The sequence below is a fragment of the Erythrolamprus reginae genome, unplaced genomic scaffold (assembly GCF_031021105.1).
Source record: "Erythrolamprus reginae isolate rEryReg1 unplaced genomic scaffold, rEryReg1.hap1 H_21, whole genome shotgun sequence".
NCBI lineage: Eukaryota > Metazoa > Chordata > Lepidosauria > Squamata > Dipsadidae > Erythrolamprus > Erythrolamprus reginae.
Genome location: NW_027248475.1, coordinates 137358 through 162801, shown reverse-complemented (window position 1 = coordinate 162801; position 25444 = coordinate 137358). Strand labels below are relative to the sequence as shown.

Genomic DNA, 25444 nt, shown 5'->3' with positions numbered 1-25444 from the left:
TTCTGACCCTCTGTCACCCCAGAGATCAGCACCCCCCCTCCTCCTGCCTCTCCGGCATCAGGTGGGCTAAATCCGTCATTCATACTGTTTCCAATTATCTCATTCATACCATACTCCCACCCACCCCAACCATCACACTCATACCAATCATTCACTCCATGCACAGTGTTATATCTACGCCAATCATCCATTAATTAAGAAAAAAAAACCCAATAATATTAAAAATGAATTAAATTAATAATAGTTAAAACATTAATAAAATATATCACAATAAATAAGTATAAAATAGAGAGTAGAAAAAGTTCATAAATTAATAATTGATAATATAAAATTAGATCTTAGTTATTAATTAATCATCAGGCAATCGATCAATCCAGGTATGATGTCCTCTATAGGTCTTCTATGAGGTCTTAAAGTCTTAAAAGGTCTTTAAAAAGCTGCTGTCTTCTACAATCAATCCACTAAGGGCGCAGGTCTTCAATAATAGTGCATAGCAATCAGGAGGAGGGGGGATGGGGGGGGAGACGACAAATGGTGATAAAAATTTGCAAAGATAGCATTAGCAATATCACCAGTCTGGTTGGCCACAGTGTTCCCGAGCAACCAATTACAATCCTCACCCCCTCTAATCATTTTAGTCATTGTTGTTCCAATATCCACCAACTCCATCTGTCTCTTCGATCTTTCAATCCCCTTCTAACCTCCCCTCGGCACCAGCAACTCTCACCCACTGGTGCCATGTGGGGGGGCGGGGGGGTTGTCTCTGGATGTCCCCCGCTTGCAGTTGTCCTCCGCCACTGGCAACAGGTCGCTCCCATTTCGGTGTTGGTGTTGGTCTCCACTTCTCTTCGTCGCCTCCATTACCCCCTGGCTTCCACCATCCCGCCGCTGGTCATTCTCACTCACCAAGGGCCAGGCGGGAGGCTCAGTTCAGCAATAACCTCCACGCTCCACACTCCACGCTGTCTCAACTTCTTTCCTCCTTTTCTCCCTCCAATGTTTGTATTTCGTGCCAGGCACTGCCGCCATCCTCCCCGTCTCAGCTGGTCACCTCTCGATGCCGTGGTCTTTCTTGGTGCCTCTACAACAGGGTGGATGCCCTCTCTGTCGCCTCCGCCTCAGCACCGGTCACTCTCACTCACTGGGGCCGGGGCGAGAGGCTCAGTTCGTTAGTACCTCCACACTCTCTCGGCTCCTTTCCTCCCTCCGATATTCAAATTTCGCGCCAGGCATGGACGCCATCTTCCGCGTCCCAGCTGATTGTCTCTCCATGCCGCAATCTTTCTCAGCACTTCTACAGCGGGTGGGAATATCTCATCTCCAGCCCTCAAGCCCTCAAGATGCAGCAGCAGCAGGCAGACTTCAGGGCATTTCTCACCCTGGATTAATACATTTCACTGCTCAAACTGGAACCGGAAATATACTGTGTGTCCAATCATACTTGCCAATAGAATTCTATCTCTTCCCCTGGGGCCTGCCAGACGACATTGTTTAGTCGACAGGACCCAGAGAAGGTCAACTCTGTGGGACTTTATCGGCCGCTGGGATTTACAAACACTTTTCAAATGTAGAGAGCATTGCAGTAGTCGAACCTCGAGATGACGAGGGCATGAGCGACTGTGAGCAATGACTCCCTGTCCAAATAGTGCCGCAACTGGTGCACCATGTGAACCTGTGCAAACGCCCTCCTCATCACAGCCGAAAGATGATGTTCCAATTTTAGCTGTGGATTGAGGAGGAAGCACAAGTTGCGGACCCTCTCCGAGGGGGACAATAATTCCCCCCCCCCAGGGTAATGGACAGACAGATGGAAGTGTCCTTGGGAGGCAAAACCCACAGCCACTCCGTCTTGTCAGGGTTGAGTTTGAGCTTGTTTACACTCATCCAGACCCCAACAGCCTCCAGGCACCGGGACACCACTTCCACTGCTTCGCTGACTGGACATAGGGTGGAGATGTACAACTGGGTATCATCAGTATACTGATGATACCTCACCCTATGCCGTTGGATGATCTCACCCAGCGGTTTCATGTAGTTATTAAATAGTGGGTGGGGACCGATCCCTGAGGCACCCCACAAGAGAGAGACCTAGAGGTCAACCTCTGACCCCCCACTAACACCGACTGCAACTGACCACAAAGGTAGGATGAGAACCACTGAAGAACAGTGCCTCCCACTCCCAACCCCTTCGCCGGCACAGAAGGATACCACGGTCGATGGTATCGATGGTATCGAAGCTGCTGAGAGGTCAAGAAGCACCAGGACAGAGGACAAGCCCCTGTACCAGGCCCACCAGAGATCATCCATCAGCGCGACCAAAGCAGTTTCCGTGCTGTAGCCAGGCCTGAATCCTGACTGTTGAGGGCCTAGATAATTGGCTTCTTCCAAGAACTCTGAAAGTCCCATTTGAGTCCCATCTCAAGCAGGAGGCATTCCTGGCCTTTTAAAGGAGGCCTTCATGAAGGAGCCAATCCACAAAGACCCAGAACCCCATCATTCATTTGTAGTAGATGTGGATGTGTCAGACATTGCCGTCAGAGCCATGTTCTCCAGGCTCATGAGGATGGCAGTCCTCTTTTCCCATGCACTTATTATTCCAGCAAGTTAAATCCATCCGAACGCAATTACACAATTTGGGAGAAAGAGTTATTTGCCATTAAGACCACGTTCAAGACCTGGAGGCATCCCCTTGAGGAGTATTGACATCAAGTAGAAGTTTGGACAGACCGCAAGAACCTGGAATTCCTATAAAGTCCAAGGAAACTTAACCAGCACCAGATCTGGTGGTCCTTCTTCTTTGCCCAATTCAACTTTATTTATTTATTTATTTATTTATTTATTTATTTATTTATTTATTTATTTATTTGTTTGTTTGTTTGTTTGTTTGTTTGTTTGTTTGTTTGTTTGTTTATTTATTTATTTATTTATTTATTTATTTATTTATTTATTTATTTATTTATTTATTTATTTATTTATTTATTTATTTATTTATTTATTTATTTATTTATTTATTTATTTATTTATTTATTTATTTAGATTTGTATGCCGCCCCTCTCCAGCCCCTCTAAAGTCACCTACCCTCTAAAGTCACCTACATCCTGAGTGGGTGTAACCACCTGGCAAATGCCCTATCCCGCAAACCTGAATACATCCATGTCGAGGACCCACTGCTGTCTCAGATTATCCTGCCCATCAAGTTGTTTATGGCTGTCCACAACCCTGTTGATCTACGAAGACATATTCGGGAGGAGAAGCAGAGGATGATTTTGTAGAGCAACGGAAGTGGAACATAGGGCCTGAGTCTCCTTGGACCTTCTCAGAAGACCTTCTCCACTTCTGAGACAAATTGTATGTCCCAGCAGGACTGCTCTGAGGTCTGACTTTTACCCAATGCCATATTAACTCTGTGTCAGGACATTTCAGTCTGTTTAAGATACTTCACTTGGTTTTCCGGACTTTTTGGTGACCCTGACTCCGTCATGACATCCAATCCTATATGACCTCCTGTATCTGGTGTCGTCAGGCCAATTCAGTCATGGGAGCACCTCCTAGTCTGGTGCAGCCTTTGGTGAGGCCAGAGAGACCCTGGGAGTCCATCTCCATGGACTTTCTAATGGACTTGCCTCTGTCCACCAGTTTCATGACTGTGTTCATGGTGGTAAACATGCTGATGAAGATGGTGCATTTCATCCCCTTTCGAGGATTACCATCAGCTCGCTCCATTGCCCACATATTTATTCAGCATGTCTTCTAGTTACATGGGCTGCAAGATAGGGTCATGTCAGACAGAGGGGCCCAATTCACCACCCAATTCTGGAAAAGTCTGATGTCAGCTCTAGAGATCCAAGTCTGTTTATCATCAGCACATCAAACTGAAACTGACGGAGGCATGGAGAAGGTGATTGGCATCCATGAGCAGTACCTGCATTGTTTTGTCAATCAACAACAGGATAATTGGGCAGAGTATCTCGCAGTGGTCAACTCCCAACACACTTCCATCCAAAGCACTCCTTTCTTAGACAATTTGGGCTACCACCCCCACTTCTTCCAGCTCACACTCCTTGATTCCCCATTTCCTGCAGCAGAGGACTTCTCATTCAAGCTGCAGGCCATTCACCAATTAGTATATGAAACCAATTGGTACATGAAACCATACATGAACAAGGCCAAGGTGGATTACAAAAAGGTCATGGATCACTCTTGAAGAGCCACACCACCATTGGTGATAGGGGATCGAGTATGGCTCTCTACCAAGCATCTCCCCACTGACTGACCAGTCTGCAAGCTCAGCCATCACTATCTGAGGCCATTTCCAGTGGAAGCAGTCATGTTCCTGTGACTTATTGCCTGACCTTGCCCCTCTCCATGTCTATCCCGTGTTCCACTCTTCTCTTCTTGTTCCTGACAATCCTGCCTGTCTGCTCCATCTTCTTCATCAACCACAGCCATTGCCCAGTATATGAGATGAACTGCCCAAATTTGAGGTCGCCAGCATTCATGATTCACAGTGGCTGAAGGGCTGGTTCCAGTACCTCATCGAGTGGAAGGTGAATGGGCCAGAAGATTTCATGTGGAAGGATGTGATCTCTGTTCAAGCTCCTGACTTGGTTCATGGATTCCATGAACAATTCCCATCACAACTGCATCCAGGCTGACAGATCCAGGGGAAGGGCCCTGTGGTGAGGGATAGTGTTGTGCATGCCTGCATCCTGCAGAGCTGGTCATGGATCCCGAGGACCAAGAGGCGGTTGTGGTGCAGTACCATCAATCCTGGCACCTGAGTCTGATAGTGAGGAGGGACACATGAGTGATGCAGAAGAAGAGGAGAGGGTCTCTTATTCTCGAGGCTAGGGCATGCAGGGCTGCTAGCAGACAAGACTGGCTACACAGGAGGAGGTCTCTTTGAGAGAGAGCTGCAAGCTAATTGGCCATGCCCTTAGATTATTTAAGTCCTAACCACGCTGAGCATAGTTGCAGGGAACAACGTCATTTCTGAATCTTGACTCCTGTGTTGCCAGTTTGCATTCCAGTTCAGACTTGCTTCTTGCATTTGCTAGTTTGGATGTCGCTTCTAACTCTTGACTTCTGCATTTGTATTTCAGCAAGGAACTTGTCTCTTGCATTTGCCAGTTTGGGACTTATGCCAAGTACAGTAAACCTTGTCAATTATCTTTTAGAGTTTGGCCAGCTGTTAAGATAGTGTATTAACAGCTGGGATTGTGAACAGAATAACTTCTGCCTTTTCTTTTGCTTTTCACATTCCCCAGAGATTAGAACTGCCCCTACTCTTCCTGCCTTCCGTAAACTCCTTAAAACCCACCTTTGCCGTCAGGCATGGGGGAACTGAAACATCTCCCCATGTGCATGTTTAATTTATATATGGTATGCTTGTGTGTATGTCTGTTAGTATATGGGGTCTTTTGTAAATCTTTAAATATTTTAAATTTGTCAGATTATTTATGATTTGTTCCACGTGTTGTGAGCCGCCCCGAGTCTTCGGAGAGGGGCGGCATACAAATCTAAGTAATAAATAAATAAATAATAATAAATAAATAATTCAAAGTAATCAGAGTCTGCAGTTTCAGTGTAATGAAGGATATGTGCTTGTAGTTCCATCAGTTAGAAAGTGTATTGATAGTTACATGGATTTCCCATTATGTATCTCTGGTAAGCATGCTATCAAAATGATTTAATTATCTAGGATCGTAACTAATTAAAACAATTAAGATAATATAATGAATAAGCTGGTGTGGTTAGAGTGCAACACTGCAGGCTACTTCAGCTAACTGCTAGCTGTAGTTCAGCAATTCACACCAGCTCAAGGTTGTCTCAGCCTTCCATCCTATTGCCCCCAGATTGTTGGGGGCAATATGCTGATTCTGTAAACTTACCATGAACAAATGTGTTTGTAATTGTCAGGAATGTTGATCAATGGATTATTTGTCTAATATAGATAGTGAAGGAGGATGTGGACGCCCACCTGCTGTGGACAATGGAGACATCATAGACACACTCAAGGAAACCTATTTACAATCTGAAAGTGTAAATTATCAGTGCCAAAATTTCTACATAATGGAAGGTTCTTCAAGAGTCACTTGCCAAAATGGTCGTTGGTCACAAACACCATCATGTAGAGGTATAAGTAATATCTATATTTTTTTATAAACATTTGTGCTTTATAAACAAAAATTGTCCTTTGGGAAAGCTCTTAATACCAGAGCTGTTGTATCAGTATTATAGTGTCAGAAGGTGTTTTGTGGCCTTGTAATGGAATTAGAAGTGGTAGTGTTATGAACCAAGATAAAGAAACTCTCAGAGAGAAACTGCATTATAGTGGAAAATTGTACAATACCTTCTGACATTTACAAATGTTGTCCTCCTTTTGAGAAAACTTCCTGTGAAAATTCACACTCTATATTTAATTTTTCTTAGTATTTCACAGCTGAGTACACAGTGCACTCCCATCATCACCATCACCATCAGCAGTCATTCCCAGAAGAGAAATTATAAAACACTCAGTTTACCAAAAATCCCCTATTTTTTTTTTTTTGAATGATCGTAATAGACGGAGTGGCTGTGGGTCTTGCCACCCAAGGACAATTCCATCTGTCCGTCCATTACCCTGGGGGGAGAATCATTGACCCCCTCAGAGAGAGTCCGCAACTTGGGCGTCCTCCTCGATCCACAGCTCACATTAGATAAACACCTTTCAGCTGTGGCAAGGGGGGCGTTCGCCCAGGTTTGCCTGGTGCACCAATTGCGACCCTATTTGGACCAGGAGTCACTGCTCACAGTCACTCATGCCCTCATCACCTCGAGGCTCGACTACTGTAACGCTCTCTACATGGGGCTACCTTTGAAAAGTGTTCGGAAACTTCAGATCGTACAGAATGCAGTTGCGAGAGCAATCATGGGCTTCCCCAAATATGCCCATGTTACACCAACACTCCATAGTCTGCATTGGTTGCCGATCAGTTTCCAGTCACAATTCAAAGTGTTGGTTATGACCTATAAAGCTCTTCATGGCACCAGACCAGATTATCTCAGGGACCGCCTTCTGCTGCACGAATCCTAGCGACCAGTTAGGTCCCACAGATTGGGTCTTCTCCGGGTCCCGTCAACCAAACAATGTTGCTTGGCAGGACCCAGAGGAAGAGCCTTCTCTGTGGCAGCCCCGACCCTCTGGAACCAACTCCCCCCAGAGATTAGAATTGCCCCCACCCTCCTTGCCTTTCGAAAGCTGCTTAAAACCCACCTTTGTCATCAGGCATGGGGGAACTGAGACATCTCCCCCGGGCATATACAATTTATGAATGGTATGTCTGTATGTATGTTTGTTTAGAAAGGCATGGGGGAACTGAGATACATTCCCCCCTTGGCCTTTACAATTTTATGCATGGTATGTCTGTATGTATGATTGGTTTTTATATAATGGGTTTTTAACTGTTTTTAGTATTGGATTTGGCTATATACTGTTTTATTGCTTTTGTTAGCCGCCCCGAGTCTGTGGAGAGGGGCGCCATACAAATCCAATAAATAATAATAATAATAATAATAATAATAATAATAATAATAATAATAATAATAATGTTGAAGGAGAAGATGCAATCTGGAATTTTTTTAAAAAGGTTGGCTGAACTTGTTTTTTTGTATAATTCAGACATTTAGTATGAGGAAATCTGGAGGAAGGATAAAATATTTTCCTTCTGCCTTTTGCATATGAAACATTGCCTTGCTTAAAAGAGGTTTATGTATGTTAGGTGGTTTAGTTTATGACTGATAACAGCTGAGAGACAAAAAAAAGAGAGGAGGCAACAACAGATAAAAATCCATTTACATAGATCTCTAATCATTTTATTCCATTGCAACATAGAATTTCCCACCTAAATTTTAATCATTTTATCAAAGGAATTATTCACTGTCAAACTTTGTTTGCATCATCAGATCTGTGTTCTTTTGCAGGCCCTTGCACAGCAAGTGAAGAAGATATGAGAGAACACAATATAAAGCTGAGGTGGAAAACTTGGGATAAAATATCTTCCGAGGATAGAGATGTAGTGGAATTTGAATGTAGAAGAGACTATAAACCACAGCCAAATGCCAGATCATTCAGAGTTACTTGTATGAATAGGAAATTAGACTTTCCAGACTGCATTCCTATAGGTACATTTTCCAGAAAATTGCTTTAATTCACCAGTTAACTTTTCTTTCTCCTGTCTATATTTATATACTACGCTAGTGGTGGTAAAGTGACCAGATTTTAACATTGGTAAAGAGGTAAATCTTCTCTCCATTTCTCTCTCTTTTTCTCTCCCTCTCTCACTCCCTCTTTCTTTATCTCCCTTCCTTTATCTCTTTTTTCTTTCTCTCCATTCCTCTTCCTTTCTCTCTTCCTCCCTGTCTCTTTCTTTCTCTCCCCCTCATTCTCTCCCTCTCACTCCCTTTCTCTCTCTCTTCCTCCCTCCCTTTATATTTCTCTCTCCCTCGCTCTTTCTTTCTCTTTCTCCCTCTCTACCTTCTTCTCTTTTTTCTCTATCTGTTTCTCTCTTCCGCCCTCACTTTCTCTCTATTTCCCTCTCTTTTTCTCCTTCCGATTTCCTTCCTTCTTTCTTTCTTTCTTTCTTTCTTTCTTTCTCTCCTTCTCTCTTTTCTCTCTCTTTCTCCCTCCCTATTTCTTTTTATCTCCCCGCCTTCCCTCTCTCCCCCTCTTTCTTTCTTTCTCTTCCTTCCTTCCATCCTCTCTTTTCTCTCTCTCTTTCTCTATTCCTTCCTCCCTGTCTCTTTCTCTTCCTTTCTCTCTCTCCCTCCTTACCTCCCTCTCTCTCTGTTTTTCTCACTCTCTCTTCATCCCTCCCTCCCTTTCTCTTTCTTTCTCTCTCTTTCTCTCTCTCTCCCTTTCTTTCTTTCTCTCTTTCTCTCTCTTCCTTTCTTCTCTCTCTCTCTCTCTCCATCGATGGTACGTACCTGTGCTGCCTCTCTCACCTGCTTCCAAGATGACACTTATCCAGAGGCAGAGGCATAGTACACTCAGTCTCTCTATTCATGGTGCTGAGGCAAAGGTCCATTGGGGAGGAAAAAAGCCAGCGCAGTTTACCCCTGCTCAGTTTTCCCCCAGCACTGGCAAGTAGCATCTGCTGGGGAAAAACTTGGAAGCCACGAAGAAGGAAGCTCAGCTTCCATGCTGCCCAAAATCGACCAATGCGAAGGTTTAGCAATCTCCAGCTGACAGCTTCTTTCAAAAAATCAGGACTTTTAAAAAACGCTGTGGGACACAGGACAAATTGCTAAGAAGCGGGACTGTCTCGCTAAAAGCAGGACATTGGGTTGCCTTAAGTGATGCTTAACCTATTTTTGCTCAGGTGCCAAAAGGGAGTGTCCCTGCCTGTGGCCACATCCATAATGTAATGCCCTCCCCCAATGTATGTGCACACAACCACCAGCCCCATGCTGTACCCCTATGCCTACGTACAGGCCTCACTAAAACCTTTTCAATCTCCCCAGTTTCAAATGGCTTTTCTGAAACCTGTGGATGGTGAAAAAAATGGCCTAATTGGCCTATTGGAACTTCCGGTAGGCCCATTGGGTCTGATTTTTGCCATTTACAGACTCTGGTGGCTTTTCTAAAGGCCAAAAATCAGTTGGCCAGTTGGAGCTGACATAGGGCAACACCTCGAATGCCATCACATATGGCTCCGTGTGCCACAGATGGCACACATGCTTGTCATCATGATACTATACCTACTATATATAGTGGTACTTAAGAACTTAATTCGTCCTGTGACCAGGTTCTTAAGTAGAAAAGTTTGTAAGTAGAAGCAATTTTTCCCATAGGAATCAATGTAAAAGCAAATAATGCATGCAAAACCATTAGGAAAGAAATAAAAACTTAGAATTTGGGTGGGAGGAGGAACAAGAGGAAGGGGACAGTCACTATTAAAGGAAGAAGGTGAGGTAAGGGGAATTAAAAAAAATCAAAACTTTACGGCTTTAAAAAAAAAAGAGGGACTCTGAGGCGGTGAGGAAGAGCAGGGCCTTCCATATACCTGGCGTGAGGCTGTCTCCCATACATTGTGCCAGAGAGAGAAACCCAGGGGGAATGGCAGGACACTGGCCAAGCCTTCATGCCGCTCTCAAGTTTCCTGGGAAATTTTCCAGGCTTGGGTTGTTAAATAGAAAGTGGTTCTTAAGAAGAGGCAAAAAAATCTTAAACAATTCAAAGTGTTGGTTATGACATATAAAGCCCTTCATGGCACCGGACCAGATTACCTCAGGGACCACCTTCTGCTGCATGAATCCCAGTGACCAGTTAGATCCCACAGAGTGGATTTTCTCCGGGTCCCGTCAACTAAGCAATGTCGCCTGGCGGGACCCACGGGAAGAGCCTTCTCTGTGGTGGCCCCGGCTCTCTGGAACCAACTTCCCCAAGAGATTAGAACTGCCCCCACCCTCCTTGCCTTTCGTAAACAACTTAAAACCCACCTCTGCCGCCAAACATGGGGGAATTAAGATCTTCTTCCCCCCTAGGCCTTTACAATTCTATGCATGGTAGGCATGTATGTATGTTTGGTTTTTATATTAATGGATTTTTAATCATTTCTAATAACAAATTACAGTGGTACCTCGGTTCTCAAACGCCTCGGTTTTCATACATTTCGGATTTCAAACAAAATTTTCTGCAAAAATTTGCTTCGGTGTCCAAACAAAAATTCGGATACTGAACAGAAAATTTTGTTTACTATCCGAAATGTAAGATCTGAGGGGACGAGGTGAGAGGGAATGGGAGTTGGAATCCCGACACGCCCCTCCTGGCCGCCCTCTTAACAGCCTCCCAGTCTATACCTTGGAACTGCTCCAAGCTGCAGGAAGGGTAGGGCTGGCTGCAATACCGGCAGCTTCGGGGGGCTCCTTTCTTCAGCGGTTCAGTTTGGTACTTCCAGGCAGCTGCACCAACTTTTTCCTTCCCGGCGGCAGCGGCTCCGGCGGCTTCCCTACGAGGAAGAGCAGCATCAGGAACATCATGTGATGAAGGTAAGCCGCCGGAGCCGTCGCTGCCGGGAAGGAAAAAGTTGGTGCAGCTGCCTGGAGGTACCGAACTGAACCGCTGAGGAAAGGAGCCCCCCGAAGCTGCCGGTATTGCAGCCAGCCCTACCCTTCCTGCAGCTTGGAGCAGTTACAAGGTAGAGACTGAGAGGCTGTTAAGAGGGTGGCCAGGAGGGGCGTGTCTTGATTCCGACTCCCATTCCCTCTCACCCCGTCCCCTCAGATTTTTATCCCATAGGAAATAGAGGAAATACTGTAGATTTAATTGGTTCCCAGCAAGTCAATGGGCTGGGAACCAATTAAATCCATTTCCATTATTTCCTATGGGATAAATTAATTCGGTTCTCAACCAAATCGGTTCTCAACCACACTTATGGAACGGATTGTGGTCGAGAACCGAGGTACCGCTGTACTATTGTACACTGTTTTATTGTCGCTGTTAGCCGCCCCGAGTCTCCAGAGATATCTGCTTCTCTCTATTTCACAATTAACATCCTTTAACTTTCCTTCTCAGCACACAACACAAAACTGGCTGTCATTTTAAAGATCTCAAATGTACTACTTGTGATAAATTCTCCATCCATTTTCACACCTTTAGTCATCATTCTATAATGATATACAGATCAACCTAGATGCTTTGTTCATTCCCATTCATTAATATTGTATACTTCCTTCTTCTTTCAAATTTAACTATTTGAAGGTTTGGTAAAGAACATAGAATAACAGGATTGGAATGGAGATTTTGGAGGTCAGGTAGTCCAACCCTCTGCATTTGGCAGGAGATACTATACCATTGCAGACTTTCTTTAGATTTTACAGGATAGATAAACCTGATCATAGAAAGAATAACAGAATAACAAAACAAAATAATAGAGTTGAAAGGGACCCATTTCATCCCCCTGCCCAAACAGGAGACCATTTCACATAAATGGTTGTCAATCTCTCCTTTAAAACCTCCAGTGATGGAGCATCTCAACTTTTGTAGGCAAACCATTTCTCTGGTTAAATGTTCTCATTGTCAGTTCTTACTTCTAGGTTGCTTCTCTCCTTGATTAGTTTCCATCTATTGCTTTTTGTTTTGTCCTCAGGTGTTTTGAAGAATAGGTTGATCTTGTCTTCTTTATGTCAGCTTTTCAAATATTAGAAAATTGCTTTCATATCACAGTAGACTGCAACTGTTCTTCATATGTTTTAGTTTCTGTCTTCAATCATCTGTGTTGTTGTTCTCTGCACTATTTCTAGAATTTCTCTATCTTTTTTTTTATATTCTACTGACCGAAACTGGACGCAATCTTCCAAGTGTGGTTTTACCAAGGCATTATAAAGTAGTGCTAACACTTCCCATGGGTTTGATTCTATCTCTCTATTAATGCAGCCTTATGATTGCATTGGCTTTTGGGGCAGATGCAGCACACTACTGGCTCATATTTAAATGATTGTCCAAAATGATTCCTAGATCCCTTTCACAGTTACTGCTATTGAGTTATACTGCTATTCTATACCTATGCATTTGGTTTTTCTTATCTACCAGGAAGGGGTAAAACTTACTTTTCTCACAACTAAATTTAATTATATTAGATAGCATCCTATGTTCAAGTCTGTCAAGATCCTTCTGGTTCTTGAGTCTATTTTTTGGGCTGTTGGCTACTCCTGCCAGTTTGGTGTCATCTGCAAATTTGATGAATTTCCCTTGTCCTCATCTAAATCATTTATGAAGATGTTGAAGAGTACTGGGCCTGAGATAGAGCCTTGAGGTATGCCACTGCTCACTTCCCTCCATGTAGATATGGTTCCATTAAGGACTGCTTAATGTTGAATGTGGTTTAACATGTTGAGTGTGGTTTATCAGCTAATTACAAATGGGGTTGATGCTGTCTAGCCAACATTTTTCTAGTTTACAAAGAAGTCGGTTGTCATTTACTTTGTCAAATGCCCTACTGAAATCCATGTTTACTATGTCCACAGCATTTTGTTATTCCACTAATTTAGTCACTTTGTCAAATCATGAAATAAGATCTGTCTGGCATGATATTATTCCTTTTTGCATCATTCATGTATTAAAGAGTCATTGAAATCATTACCATGAACAAATGTGTTTGTAATTGTCAGGAATGTTGATCAATGGATTATTTGTCTAATATAGATAGTGAAGGAGGATGTGGACGCCCACCTCCTGTGGACAATGGAGACATCATAGACACACTCAAGGAAACCTATTTACAATCTGAAAGTGTAAATTATCAGTGCCAAAATTTCTCCATAATGGAAGGTTCTTCAAGAGTCACTTGCCAAAATGGTCGTTGGTCACAAACACCAACATGTAGAGGTATAAGTAATATCTATATATTTATATATATTTATATATATATATATTTGTGCTTTATAAACAAAATTGTCCTTTCGGAAAGCTCTTAATACCAGAGCTGTTGTATCAGTATGATAGTGTCAGAAGGTGTTTTGTGGCCTTGTAATGGAATTAGAAGTGGTAGTGTTATGAACCAAGATAAAGAAACTCTCGGAGAGAAACTGCATTATAGTGGAAAATGGTACAATACCTTCTGACATTTACAAATGTTGTCCTCATTTTGCGAAACCTTCCTGTGCAATTCCACAGTCTGTATTTAATTTTTCTTAGTATTTCACAGCTGAGCACACAGTGCAATCCCATCATCACCATCGCCATTAGCAGTCATTCCCAGAAGAGAAATTATAAATCACTCAGTTTACCAAAAATCCCCTATTTTTTTTTTTTTTGAATGATGGTAATAGACGGAGTGGCTGTGGGTCTTACCTCCCAAGGACAATTCCATCTGTCCATCCATTACCCTGTGGGGAGAATCATTGACCCCCTCAGAGAGGGTCTGCAACTTGGGCGCCCTCCTCGATCCACAGCTCACATTAGAGAAACACCTTTCAGCTGTGGCGAGGGGGGCGTTCGCCCAGGTTCGCCTGGTGCACCAGTTGCAACCCTATTTGGACAGGGAGTCACTGCTCACAGTCACTCATGCCCTCATCACCTCAAGGCTCGACTACTGTAACGCTCTCTACATGGGGCTACCTTTGAAAAGTGTTCGGAAACTTCAGATCGTACAGAATGCAGCTGTGAGAGCAATCATGGGCTTTCCCAAATATGCCCATGTTACACCAACACTCCGCAGTCTGCATTGGTTGCCGATCAGTTTCCGGTCACAATTCAAAGTGTTGGTTATGACCTATAAAGCCCTTCATGGCACCAGACCAGATTACCTCAGGGACCGCCTTCTGCTGCACGAATCCTAGCGACCAGTTAGGTCCCACGGATTGGGTCTTCTCCGGGTCCCGTCAACCAAACAATGTTGCTTGGCAGGACCCAGAGGAAGAGCCTTCTCTGTGGCGGCCCCAGCCCTCTGGAACCAACTCCCCCCAGAGATTAGAATTGCCCCCACCCTCCTTGCCTTTCGAAAGCTGCTTAAAACCCACCTCTGCCGCCAGGCATGGGGGAACTGAGATACACTTCCCCCTAGGCCTTTACAATTTTATCCATGGTATGTCTGTATGTATGATTGGTTTTTATATAATGGGTTTTTAACTGTTTTTAGTATTGGATGTTGTTATATACTGTTTTATTGCTGTTGTTAGCCTCCCCTAGTCTCCAGAGATATCTGCTTCTCTCTATTTCACAATTAACATCCTTTAACTTTCCTTCTCAGCACACAACACAAAACTGGTTGTCATTTTAAAGATCTCAAATGTACTATTTGTGATAACTTCTCCATCCATTTTCACACCTTTAGTCATCATTCTATAATGATACACAGATCAATCTAGATGCTTTGTTCATTCCCATTCATTAATATTGTATACTTCCTTCTTCTTTCAAATTTAACTATTTGAAAGTTTGGTAAAGAACATAGAATAACAGGATTGGAATGGAGATTTTGGAGGTCAGGTAGTCCAACCCTCTGCATTTGGCAGGAGATACTATACCATTGCAGACTTTCTTTAGATTTTACAGGATAGATAAACCTGATCATAGAAAGAATAACAGAATAACAAAACAAAATAATAGAGATGAAAGGGACCCATTTCACCCCCCCTGCCCAAACAGGAGACCATTTCACATAAATGGTTGTCAATCTCTCCTTTAAAACCTCCAGTGATGGAGCATCTCAACTTTTGTAGGCAAACCATTTCTCTGGTTAAATGTTCTCATTGTCAGTTCTTACTTCTAGGTTGCTTCTCTCCTTGATTAGTTTCCATCTATTGCTTTTTGTTTTGTCCTCAGGTGTTTTGAAGATTAGGTTGATCTTGTCTTCTTTATCTAAGCTTTTCAAATATTAGAAAATTGCTTTCATATCACAGTAGACATACCCGATTCCTGCAACTGTTCTTCATATGTTTTAGTTTCTGTCTTCAATCATCTGTGTTGTTGTTCTCTGCACTATTTCTAGAATTTCTCTATCTTTTTTTTTATATTCTACTGACCGAAACTGGACGCAATCTTCCAAGTGTGGTTTTACCAAGGCATTATAAAGTAGTGCTAACACTTCCCATGGGTTTGATTCTATCTCTCTATTAATGCAGCCTTATGATTGCATTGGCTTTTGGGGCAGATGCAGCACACTACTGGCTCATATTTAAATGATTGTCCACAATGATTCCTAGATCCCTTTCACAGTTACTGCTATTGAGTTATACTGCTATTCTATACCTATGCATTTGGTTTTTCTTATCTACCAGGAAGGGGTAAAACTTACTTTTCTCACAACTAAATTTAATTATATTAGATAGCATCCTATGTTCAAGTCTGTCAAGATCCTTCTGGTTCTTGAGTCTACCTTTTGGGCTGTTGGCTACTCCTGCCAGTTTGGTGTCATCTGCAAATTTGATGAATTTCCCTTGTCCTCATCTAAATCATTTATGAAGATGTTGAAGAGTACTGGGCCTGAGATAGAGCCTTGAGGTATGCCACTGCTCACTTCCCTCCATGTAGATATGGTTCCATTAAGGACTGCTTAATGTTGAATGTGGTTTAACATGTTGAGTGTGGTTTATCAGCTAATTACAAATGGGGTTGATGCTGTCTAGCCAACATTTTTCTAGTTTACAAAGAAGTAGGTTGTCATTTACTTTGTCAAATGCCCTACTGAAATCCATGTTTACTATGTCCACAGCATTTTGTTATTCCACTAATTTAGTCACTTTGTCAAATCATGAAATAAGATCTGTCTGGCATGATATTATTCCTTTTTGCATCATTCATGTATTAAAGAGTCATTGAAATCATTACCATGAACAAATGTGTTTGTAATTGTCAGGAATGTTGATCAATGGATTATTTGTCTAATATAGATAGTAAAGGAGGATGTGGACGCCCACCTCCTGTGGACAATGGAGACATCATAGACACACTCAAGGAAACCTATTTACAATCTGAAAGTGTAAATTATCAGTGCCAAAATTTCTACATAATGGAAGGTTCTTCAAGAGTCACTTGCCAAAATGGTCGTTGGTCACAAACACCAACATGTAGAGGTATAAGTAATATCTATATTTTTTATATATATTTGTGCTTTATAAACAAAATTGTCCTTTCGGAAAGCTCTTAATACCAGAGCTGTTGTATCAGTATGTTAGTGTCAGAAGGTGTTTTGTGGCCTTGTAATGGAATTAAAAGTGGTAGTATTATGAACCAAGATAAATAAACTCTCAGAGAGAAACTGCATTATAGTGGAAAATGGTACAATACCTTCTGACATTTACAAATGTTGTCCTCATTTTGCGAAACCTTCCTGTGAAATTCCACAGTCTATATTTAATTTTTCTTAGTATTTCACAGCTGAGCACACAGTGCAATACCATCATCACCATCGCCATCAGCAGTCATTCCCAGAAGAGAAATAATAAAACACTCAGTTTACCAACAATCCCCTAATTTGTTTTTTGAATGATGTTAATAGACGGAGTGGCTGTGGGTCTTACCTCCCAAGGACAATTCCATCTGTCCGTCCATTACCCTGTGGGGAGAATCATTGACCCCCCTCCAAGAGGGTCTGCAACCTGGGCGTCCTCCTCGATCCACAGCTCACATTAGAGAAACACCTTTCAGCTGTGGTGAGGGGGGCGTTCGCCCAGGTTCGCCTGGTGCACCAGTTGCAACCCTATTTGGACAGGGAGTCACTGCTCACAGTCACTCATGCCCTCATCACCTCGAGGCTCGACTACTGTAACGCTCTCTACATGGGGCTACCTTTGAAAAGTGTTCGGAAAATTCAGATCATACAGAATGCAGCTGCGAGAGCAATCATGGGCTTTCCCAAATATGCCCATGTTACACCAACACTCCGCAGTCTGCATTGGTTGCCGATCAGTTTCCGGTCACAATTCAAAGTGTTGGTTATGACCTATAAAGCCCTTCATGGCACCAGACCAGATTACCTCAGGGATCGCCTTCTGCTGCACGAATCCTAGCGACCAGTTAGGTCCCACAGATTGGGTCTTCTCCGGGTCCCGTCAACCAAACAATGTTGCTTGGCAGGACCCAGAGGAAGAGCCTTCTCTGTGGTGGCCCCGGCCCTCTGGAACCAACTCCCCCCAGAGATTAGAATTGCCGCCACCCTCCTTGCCTTTCGAAAGCTGCTTAAAACCCACCTCTGCCGCCAGGCATGGGGGAACTGAGATACACTTCCCCCTAGGCCTTTACAATTTTATTCATGGTATGTCTGTATGTATGATTGGTTTTTATATAATGGGTTTTTAACTGTTTTTAGTATTGGATTTTGTTATATACTGTTTTATTGCTGTTGTTCGCCGCCCCGAGTCTGTGGAGAGGGGCGCCATACAAATCCAATAAATAATAATAATAATAATAATAATAATAATAATAATAATGTTGAAGGAGAAGATGCAATCTGGAATTTTTTTAAAAAGGTTGGCTGAACTTGTTTTTTTGTATAATTCAGACATTTAGTATGAGGAAATCTGGAGGAAGGATAAAATAATTTCCTTCTGCCTTTTGCATATGAAACATTGCCTTGCTTAAAAGAGGTTTATGTATGTTAGGTGGTTTAGTTTATGACTGATAACAGCTGAGAGACAAAAAAAAGAGAGGAGGCAACAACAGATAAAAATCCATTTACATAAATCTCTAATCATTTTATTCCATTGCAAAACAGAATTTCCCACCTAAATTTTAATCATTTTATCAAAAGAATTATTCACTGTCAAACTTTGTATGCATCATCAGATCTGTGTTCTTTTGCAGGCCCTTGCACAGCAAGTGAAGAAGATATGAGAGAACACAATATAAAGCTGAGGTGGAAAAATTGGGATAAAATATCTTCCGAGGATAGAGATGTAGTGGAATTTGAATGTAGAAGAGACTATAAACCACAGCCAAATGCCAGATCATTCAGAGTTACTTGTATGAATAGGAAATTAGACTTTCCAGACTGCATTCCTATAGGTACATTTTCCAGAAAATTGCTTTAATTCACCAGTTAACTTTTCTTTCTCCTGTCTATATTTATATACTACGCTAGTGGTGGTAAAGTGACCAGATTTTAACATTGGTAAAGAGGTAAATCTTCTCTCCATTTCTCTCTCTTTTTCTCTCCCTCTCTCACTCCCTCTTTCTTTATCTCCCTTCCTTTATCTCTTTTTTCTTTCTCTCCATTCCTCTTCCTTTCTCTCTTCCTCCCTGTCTCTTTCTTTCTCTCCCCCTCATTCCCTCCCTCTCACTCCCTTTCTCTCTCTCTTCCTCCCTCCCTTTATATTTCTCTCTCCCTCGCTCTTTCTTTCTCTTTCTCCCTCTCTACCTTCTTCTCTTTTTTCTCTATCTGTTTCTCTCTTCCGCCCTCACTTTCTCTCTATTTTCCTCTCTTTTTCTCCCTCCTATTTCCTTCTTTATTTCTTTCTTTCTTTCTCTCCTTCTCTCTTTTCTCTCTCTTTCTCCCTGCCTATTTCTTTTTCTCTCTCCCCCCCTTCCCTCTCTCCCCCTCTTTCTTTCTCTTCATTCCTTCCATCCTCTCTTTTCTCTCTCTCTTTCTCTCTTCCTTCCTCCCTGTCTCTTTCTCTTCCTTTCTCTCTCTCCCTCCTTACCTCCCTCTCGCTCTGTTTTTCTCACTCTCTCTTCATCCCTCCCTCCCTTTCTCTTTATTTCTCTCCCTTTCTCTCTCTCTCTCTCCCTTTCTTTCTTTCTCTCTCTCTTTCTCTCTCTTCCTTTCTTCTCTCTCTCTCTCTCCATTGATGGTACGTACCTGTGCTGCCTCTCTCACCTGCTTCCAACATGACACTTATCCAGAGGCAGAGGCAGAGGCATAGTACACTCAGTCTCTCCATTCATGGTGCTGAGGCAAAGGTCCATTGGGGAGGAAAAAAGCCAGCTCAGTTTTCCCCTGCTCAGTTTTCCCCCAGCACTGGCAAGTAGCATCTGCTGGGGAAAAACTTGGAAGCCACGAAGAAGGAAGCTCAGCTTCCATGCTGCCCAAAATCGACCAATGCGAAGGTTTAGCAATCTCCAGCTGACAGCTTCTTTCAAAAAATCAGGACTTTTAAAAAACGCTGTGGGACACAGGACAAATTGCTAAAAAGCGGGACTGTCTCACTAAAAGCAGGACATTGGGTTGCCTTAAGTGATGCATAACCTATTTTTGCTCAGGTGCCAAAAGGGAGTGTCCCTGCCTGTGGCCACATCCATAATGTAATGCCCTCCCCCAATGTATGTGCACACAACCACCAGCCCCATGCTGTACCCCTATGCCTACGTACAGGCCTCACTAAAACCTTTTCAATCTCCCCAGTTTCAAATGGCTTTTCTGAAACCTGTGGATGGTGAAAAAAATGGCCTAATTGGCCTATTGGAACTTCCGATAGGCCCATTGGGTCTGATTTTTGCCATTTACAGATTCTGGTGGCTTTTCTAAAGGCCAAAAATCAGTTGGCCAGTTGGAGCTGACATAGGGCAACACCTCGAATGCCATCACATATGGCTCCGTGTGCCACAGATGGCACACATGCTTGTCATCATGATACTATACCTACTATATATAGTGGTACTTAAGAACTTAATTCGTCCTGTGACCAGGTTCTTAAGTAGAAAAGTTTGTAAGTAGAAGCAATTTTTCCCATAGGAATCAATGTAAAAGCAAATAATGCATGCAAGCCCATTAGGAAAGAAATAAAAACTTAGAATTTGGGTGGGAGGTGGAACAAGAGGAAGAGGACAGTCACTATTATAGGAAGAAGGTGAGGTAAGGGGAATTAAAAAAATCTAAACTTTACTGCTTTAAAAAAAAAGAGGGACTCTGAGGCAGTGAGGAACAGCAGGGCCTTCCATACACCTGGCGTGAGGCTGTCTCCCATACACTGTGCCAGAGAGAGAAACCCAGGGGGAATGGCAGGACACTGGCCAAGCCTTCATGCCGCTCTCAAGTTTCCTGGGAAATTTTCCAGGCTTGGGTTGTTAAATAGAAAGTGGTTCTTAAGAAGAGGCAAAAAAATCTTAAACAATTCAAAGTGTTGGTTATGACATAAAAAGGCCTTCATGGCACCGGACCAGATTACCTCAGGGACCGCCTTCTGCTGCATGAATCCCAGTGACCAGTTAGGTCCCACAGAGTGGATTTTCTCCGGGTCCCGTCAACTAAGCAATGTCACCTGGCGGGACCCACGGGAAGAGCCTTCTCTGTGGCGGCCCCGGCTCTCTGGAACCAACTTCCCCAAGAGATTAGAACTGCCCCCACCCTCCTTGCCTCCTTGCCTTTTGTAAACAACTTAGAACCCACCTCTGCCGCCAAACATGGGGGAATTGAGATCTTCTTCCCCCCTAGGCCTTTACAATTCTATGCATGGTAGGCATGTATGTATGTTTGGTTTTTATATTAATGGATTTTTAATCATTTCTAATACCAAATTACTATTGTACACTGTTTTATTGTTCTCATTGTCAGTTCTTACTTCTAGGTTTCTTCTCTCCTTGATTAGTTTCCATCTATTGCTTTTTGTTTTGTCCTCAGGTGTTTTGAAGAATAGGTTGATCTTGTCTTCTTTATCTCAGCTTTTCAAATATTAGAAAATTGCTTTCATATCACAGTAGACATACCCGATTCCTGCAACTGTTCTTCATATGTTTTAGTTTCTGTCTTCAATCATCTGTGTTGTTGTTCTCTGCACTATTTCTAGAGTTTCTCTATCTTTTTTTTTAATATTCTACTGACCAAAACTGGACGCAATCTTCCAAGTGTGGTTTTACCAAGGCATTATAAAGTAGTGCTAACACTTCCCATGGGTTTGATTCTATCTCTCTATTAATGCAGCCTTATGATTGCATTGGCTTTTGGGGCAGATGCAGCACACTACTGGCTCATATTTAAATGATTGTCCACAATGATTCCTAGATCCCTTTCACAGTTACTGCTATTGAGTTATACTGCTATTCTATACCTATGCATTTGGTTTTTCTTATCTACCAGGAAGGGGTAAAACTTACTTTTCTCACAGGACAGTCACTACTAAAGGAAGAAGGTGAGGTTAGGGGAATAAAAAAAATTCAAAACTTTACGGCTTAAAAAAAAAGAGGGATTCTGAGGCAGTGAGGAAGAGCACGAGCCTCCCATACACCCGGCGCGAGGCTGTCTCCTATACACTGTGCCAGAGAGAGAAACCCAGGGGGAATGGCAGGAGACTGGCCAAGCCTTCATGCCACTCTCAAGTTTTCTGGGAAATTTTCCAGGCTTGGGTTCTTAAATAGAAAATGGTTCTTAAGAAGAGGCAAAAAAAATCTTAAACACTCGGTTCTTATCTAGAAAAGTTTTTAAGTAGAGGCATGGGGGAACTGAAACATCTCCCCCTGGGCACGTTTAATTTATGCATGGTATGTCTGTGTGTGTGTCTGTTAGCATATGGGGTTTTTAAATATTTAAATATTTTAAATTTGTCTGATTGCTTATGATTTGTTTCTACATGTTGTGAGCCGCCCCGAGTCTTCGGAGAGGGGCGGCATACAAATCTAAGTAATAATAATAATAATAATTCTTAGGTAGAGGTACCACTGTACATCTACTGTATATCTAATCATTGAAAAAAACAATTGAAATGTGTAAATGGCCAAAGCCTGGTAGCTAAAATTGTGGATGTAATAGATTATAAAGCAACTTAGTCTTTGGCAATTCTTCTAAATCAGAACACTTTTGAAGATTCCTCTGACCTAAATAAAATTTCTTCTGATCAGAGCAATGGGAAAGAAACCTATGAGTGTTGGTGTTACTTAAAAACAATGAGGCATGAGACAAAAACATTGTCTATCATTTCATCTCTTCTGGTCTGTTGCTGAATCCTGATAAATTCCAAAATAAAGAACAGGAGATCCCTGTGTCTTAGGCCTGAAATGAATGTAAGCTCTATTTTAACCTCAATGGGCTATTTTTATTGATTTCATTGTCCTCAATGAAACAAATTCATTTAGCATGCACAGTAACATTTTCAGTAGAAAGCAAGTAATCCTTGGGTAGGATCTAGTAGTCTCCTGAAGTCAATAGAATTTTATTTAATAATGGACAATCTATCTCATCCAATTCATTTCATGGGGTGTTTCTTCAGTCTATTTTTTACATTCATTCTAAGCTTGGAAATGAAAAAAAAATGTTTTGAACATTTGTAGTCCTCCAGGTCATATGTGACCCGGAGTAAAAAAGGTTGGTTCTAGCTACTGGAATGGGGTTTTTTGAATACTTTTTTTTTTGCTAGTATACTAATTTGAACATGAAATGAAAAAAATTAATGCTTATTTGTTTATTTTGCTGAGAAAAGCCTGCCCCCCCAGCTGTGTGTAATTTTTTCCATTTATAGACAGATTAGCCTGCAAAATCTGAATTTAAAAATATCTTTGGCATTGGCGTATTAATTTGAACATTTCTGAACATAATGAAATGAAAAATGAAATGAAAAATTATGCTTATTTGCTCATAAAAGCCTGCCCCCCGGCTGTGTGCAATTTTTTCAATGTATAGATAGATTAGCCTGCAAAATCTGAATTTTTAAAATATCTTTGGCATTGGCGTATTAATTTGAACATTTCTGAACATAATGAAATGAAAAATGAAATGAAAAATTGATGCTTATTTGTTTATTTTGCTTAGAAAAGGGCTCCCCCCGGCTATGTGCAATTACTTACCCCTGCTATTGTCCTCACATTTACTGTACACTTGTACTCCTCCAGGTCCTTTTAGACCCAGAGTAAAAAAAGGTTGGTTTTAGCTACTGGAAGTGTCTTTTTAAATACTTTTTTCACTAGTATGCTAATTTGAACATTTCTGAACATAATGAAATGAAAATTAAATGGTGCTTATTTGTTTATTTTGCACAGAAAAGGGCCTTCCCCCCCCAACCAGGCTAATCTATCTATAAATTGAAAAAAATTGCACACAGCCAGGTGGGCAGGTTTTTCTGAGCAAATTAAACAAATAAGCATTAATTTTTTCATTTCATTTTTTATTTCATTGTGTTCAGAAATGTTCAAATTAGTATACTACTGAAAAAAGTATTCAAAAAAACCACTTCCATTAGCTAAATCCAACTTTTTTTTACTCTGGGTCTAAAAGAACCCAAGGACCAAAAGTGTATAGTAAATGCGAGGAGAACAGCAGGGTTAATTAATTAGATTTAACTATTGTATATCATTGTTTCTTTTATATGTTGTAAGCCACCCTGAGTCCTGGGAACGGCATATAAATCAAATAAATAAACAAGTAAGTAAGTAAGTAAATGAATGAATAAATAAATAAATAAATAAATGCAAGAAATAAAATAAAAAGTATGAGCATTCATTTGAAACCATTAATTTTGAGGCAAGTAAATTCATTGCATGGAGTTTCCATTTATCATTTCAGTCCCAGTACAGAGGAATGTAAGAATCTGGTCTAAGAATCTTCCAGGATTCAGAAACTCATTATAAAAGGACATATATTTTTTTCCTTCCTGCCCCATTACTTGTTTTAAGTATTATTCACATGATACTTCTTTCCCATTGTTTTGAATGGAAGCAATTTTATTTAGATCACAGGAATCTTATTGTATAACGAGGCTTTCCTTTGAAATTACAATTAATACAAATAGGAATAATATAATACCAATTTTTTTCAAGTTAAAATTAAATATCAATTATTTCTGTAATGAAATAATTCTTCTAATCATTCTTTCTAATCAATGAAAAAATGGCAGCTTTTTCGGTATTGCTGGACTACAGCTCCCAGTGTCCTTCTATTGGGCTGTGTTGTCAGAGAATAATGGGAGTTTGTTTATTCACTGCATTTGTATTCCATCCTTTCTCAAGTGTATCCCTGGTGAGAATGAATGGTTAATAAATATTCTTTAAATTTGTTATTGTAAATTATATTGTTGTAAAAAGTAATTTCTTTTTTTAAAAAGGAGAACATTGCCCAGAGGTCTACAAATTTTGAGTCACTTGAGTAAATTAAGTAATTGAGTTGCTGACATTTCAGAGCCTTCTTGCCCATGTACGGAATCAATTTAATATCGCAAAGTTATCAGAGGCTGTATTTTTCTGTAGATCAAGATCTAGCCATTTAAAAAAGAATTACGGTATATAAAATGTAGAGATGCACATTTATTTCTTCATTCTTCACATTGTATTTTACAGATCTAACTAAAGGAACAACATAACATGCACACCGTTCTTTGAACCAGAAGATGAATATCAGAAATCATTTATCATTCTCCTAAAATATGACCACATTAAACTGTATTGTCTATAGCTATCAACAAAGTATCTGAACCTAAAAGTCTACTTTGTAAAAACCAAGTTTTACCAACTGGGAAAAAGTTAACATTTACAAACAAGTCTGCAGACTATATTTAAGGCAGATACATCTACAATGAAGAATTTACCTTTTTAAAAAATATACATTTTATCAGTAAACATTTAATTAATCTGAATTATCAGTCAGCAGGTCAACTTAACACAATAAAAATAGAAAATTGTAATTAATATTTTTAGCTTAAAGATGTGCTGAGTTCTAAAATAAAAATAAATAAATATTTTTTTCACCAAGCAATTTGTAATATATTCTTTAAATAACAGAGATAGAGAGCAAACTCTCTAATTCACAGTCCAATCCAAGTTCCAGAAGCAGTCTAGTCTTCCTTGGGTTGTTCTGGAGTTAGCCCAATATACCTTCATGCTCAGATCAACCAAGTGAATTTGCTTTGATGTATAACATGGGAAAATAACAAATGGGTTCAAGGTTTTGTTTTTCTTTTTAACAGTATGAAATTATATAATTATTTATTAACAATTAAAATTAAGCTAGATCTTATAAATTGATGCAGGGCTTGCCAAACCACATTCCTTCATAAACTTTGACACGGAATGGAATGAAATGTACTAAATGTTCTAAAACCACTAATT

General features: G+C 41.2%; 1 protein-coding gene across 3 annotated transcripts in view; it reads left to right on the top strand.

The window, feature by feature from the left end:
• Positions 1 to 25087, top strand: part of LOC139155474 (complement factor H-related protein 1-like) — a 33174-nt gene extending 8087 nt beyond the window's left edge. The window contains exons 1-7 of one of the 3 annotated variants that reach the window (XM_070730611.1): positions 5625 to 5667; positions 5954 to 6136; positions 7963 to 8163; positions 13184 to 13366; positions 16372 to 16554; positions 18284 to 18484; positions 24677 to 25087. In XM_070730611.1, coding sequence (XP_070586712.1) covers positions 5643 to 5667; positions 5954 to 6136; positions 7963 to 8163; positions 13184 to 13366; positions 16372 to 16554; positions 18284 to 18484; positions 24677 to 24699 — 999 coding nt within the window. In that variant the 5' untranslated portion in view covers positions 5625 to 5642 and the 3' untranslated portion in view covers positions 24700 to 25087. Of the gene's footprint in view, positions 1 to 5624; positions 5668 to 5953; positions 6137 to 7962; positions 8164 to 13183; positions 13367 to 16371; positions 16555 to 18283; positions 18485 to 24676 lie in introns of those variants that run through there. The other 2 variants (XM_070730610.1, XM_070730613.1) reach the window with 2 other exon arrangements.
• Positions 25088 to 25444: the final 357 nt, after the last annotated feature.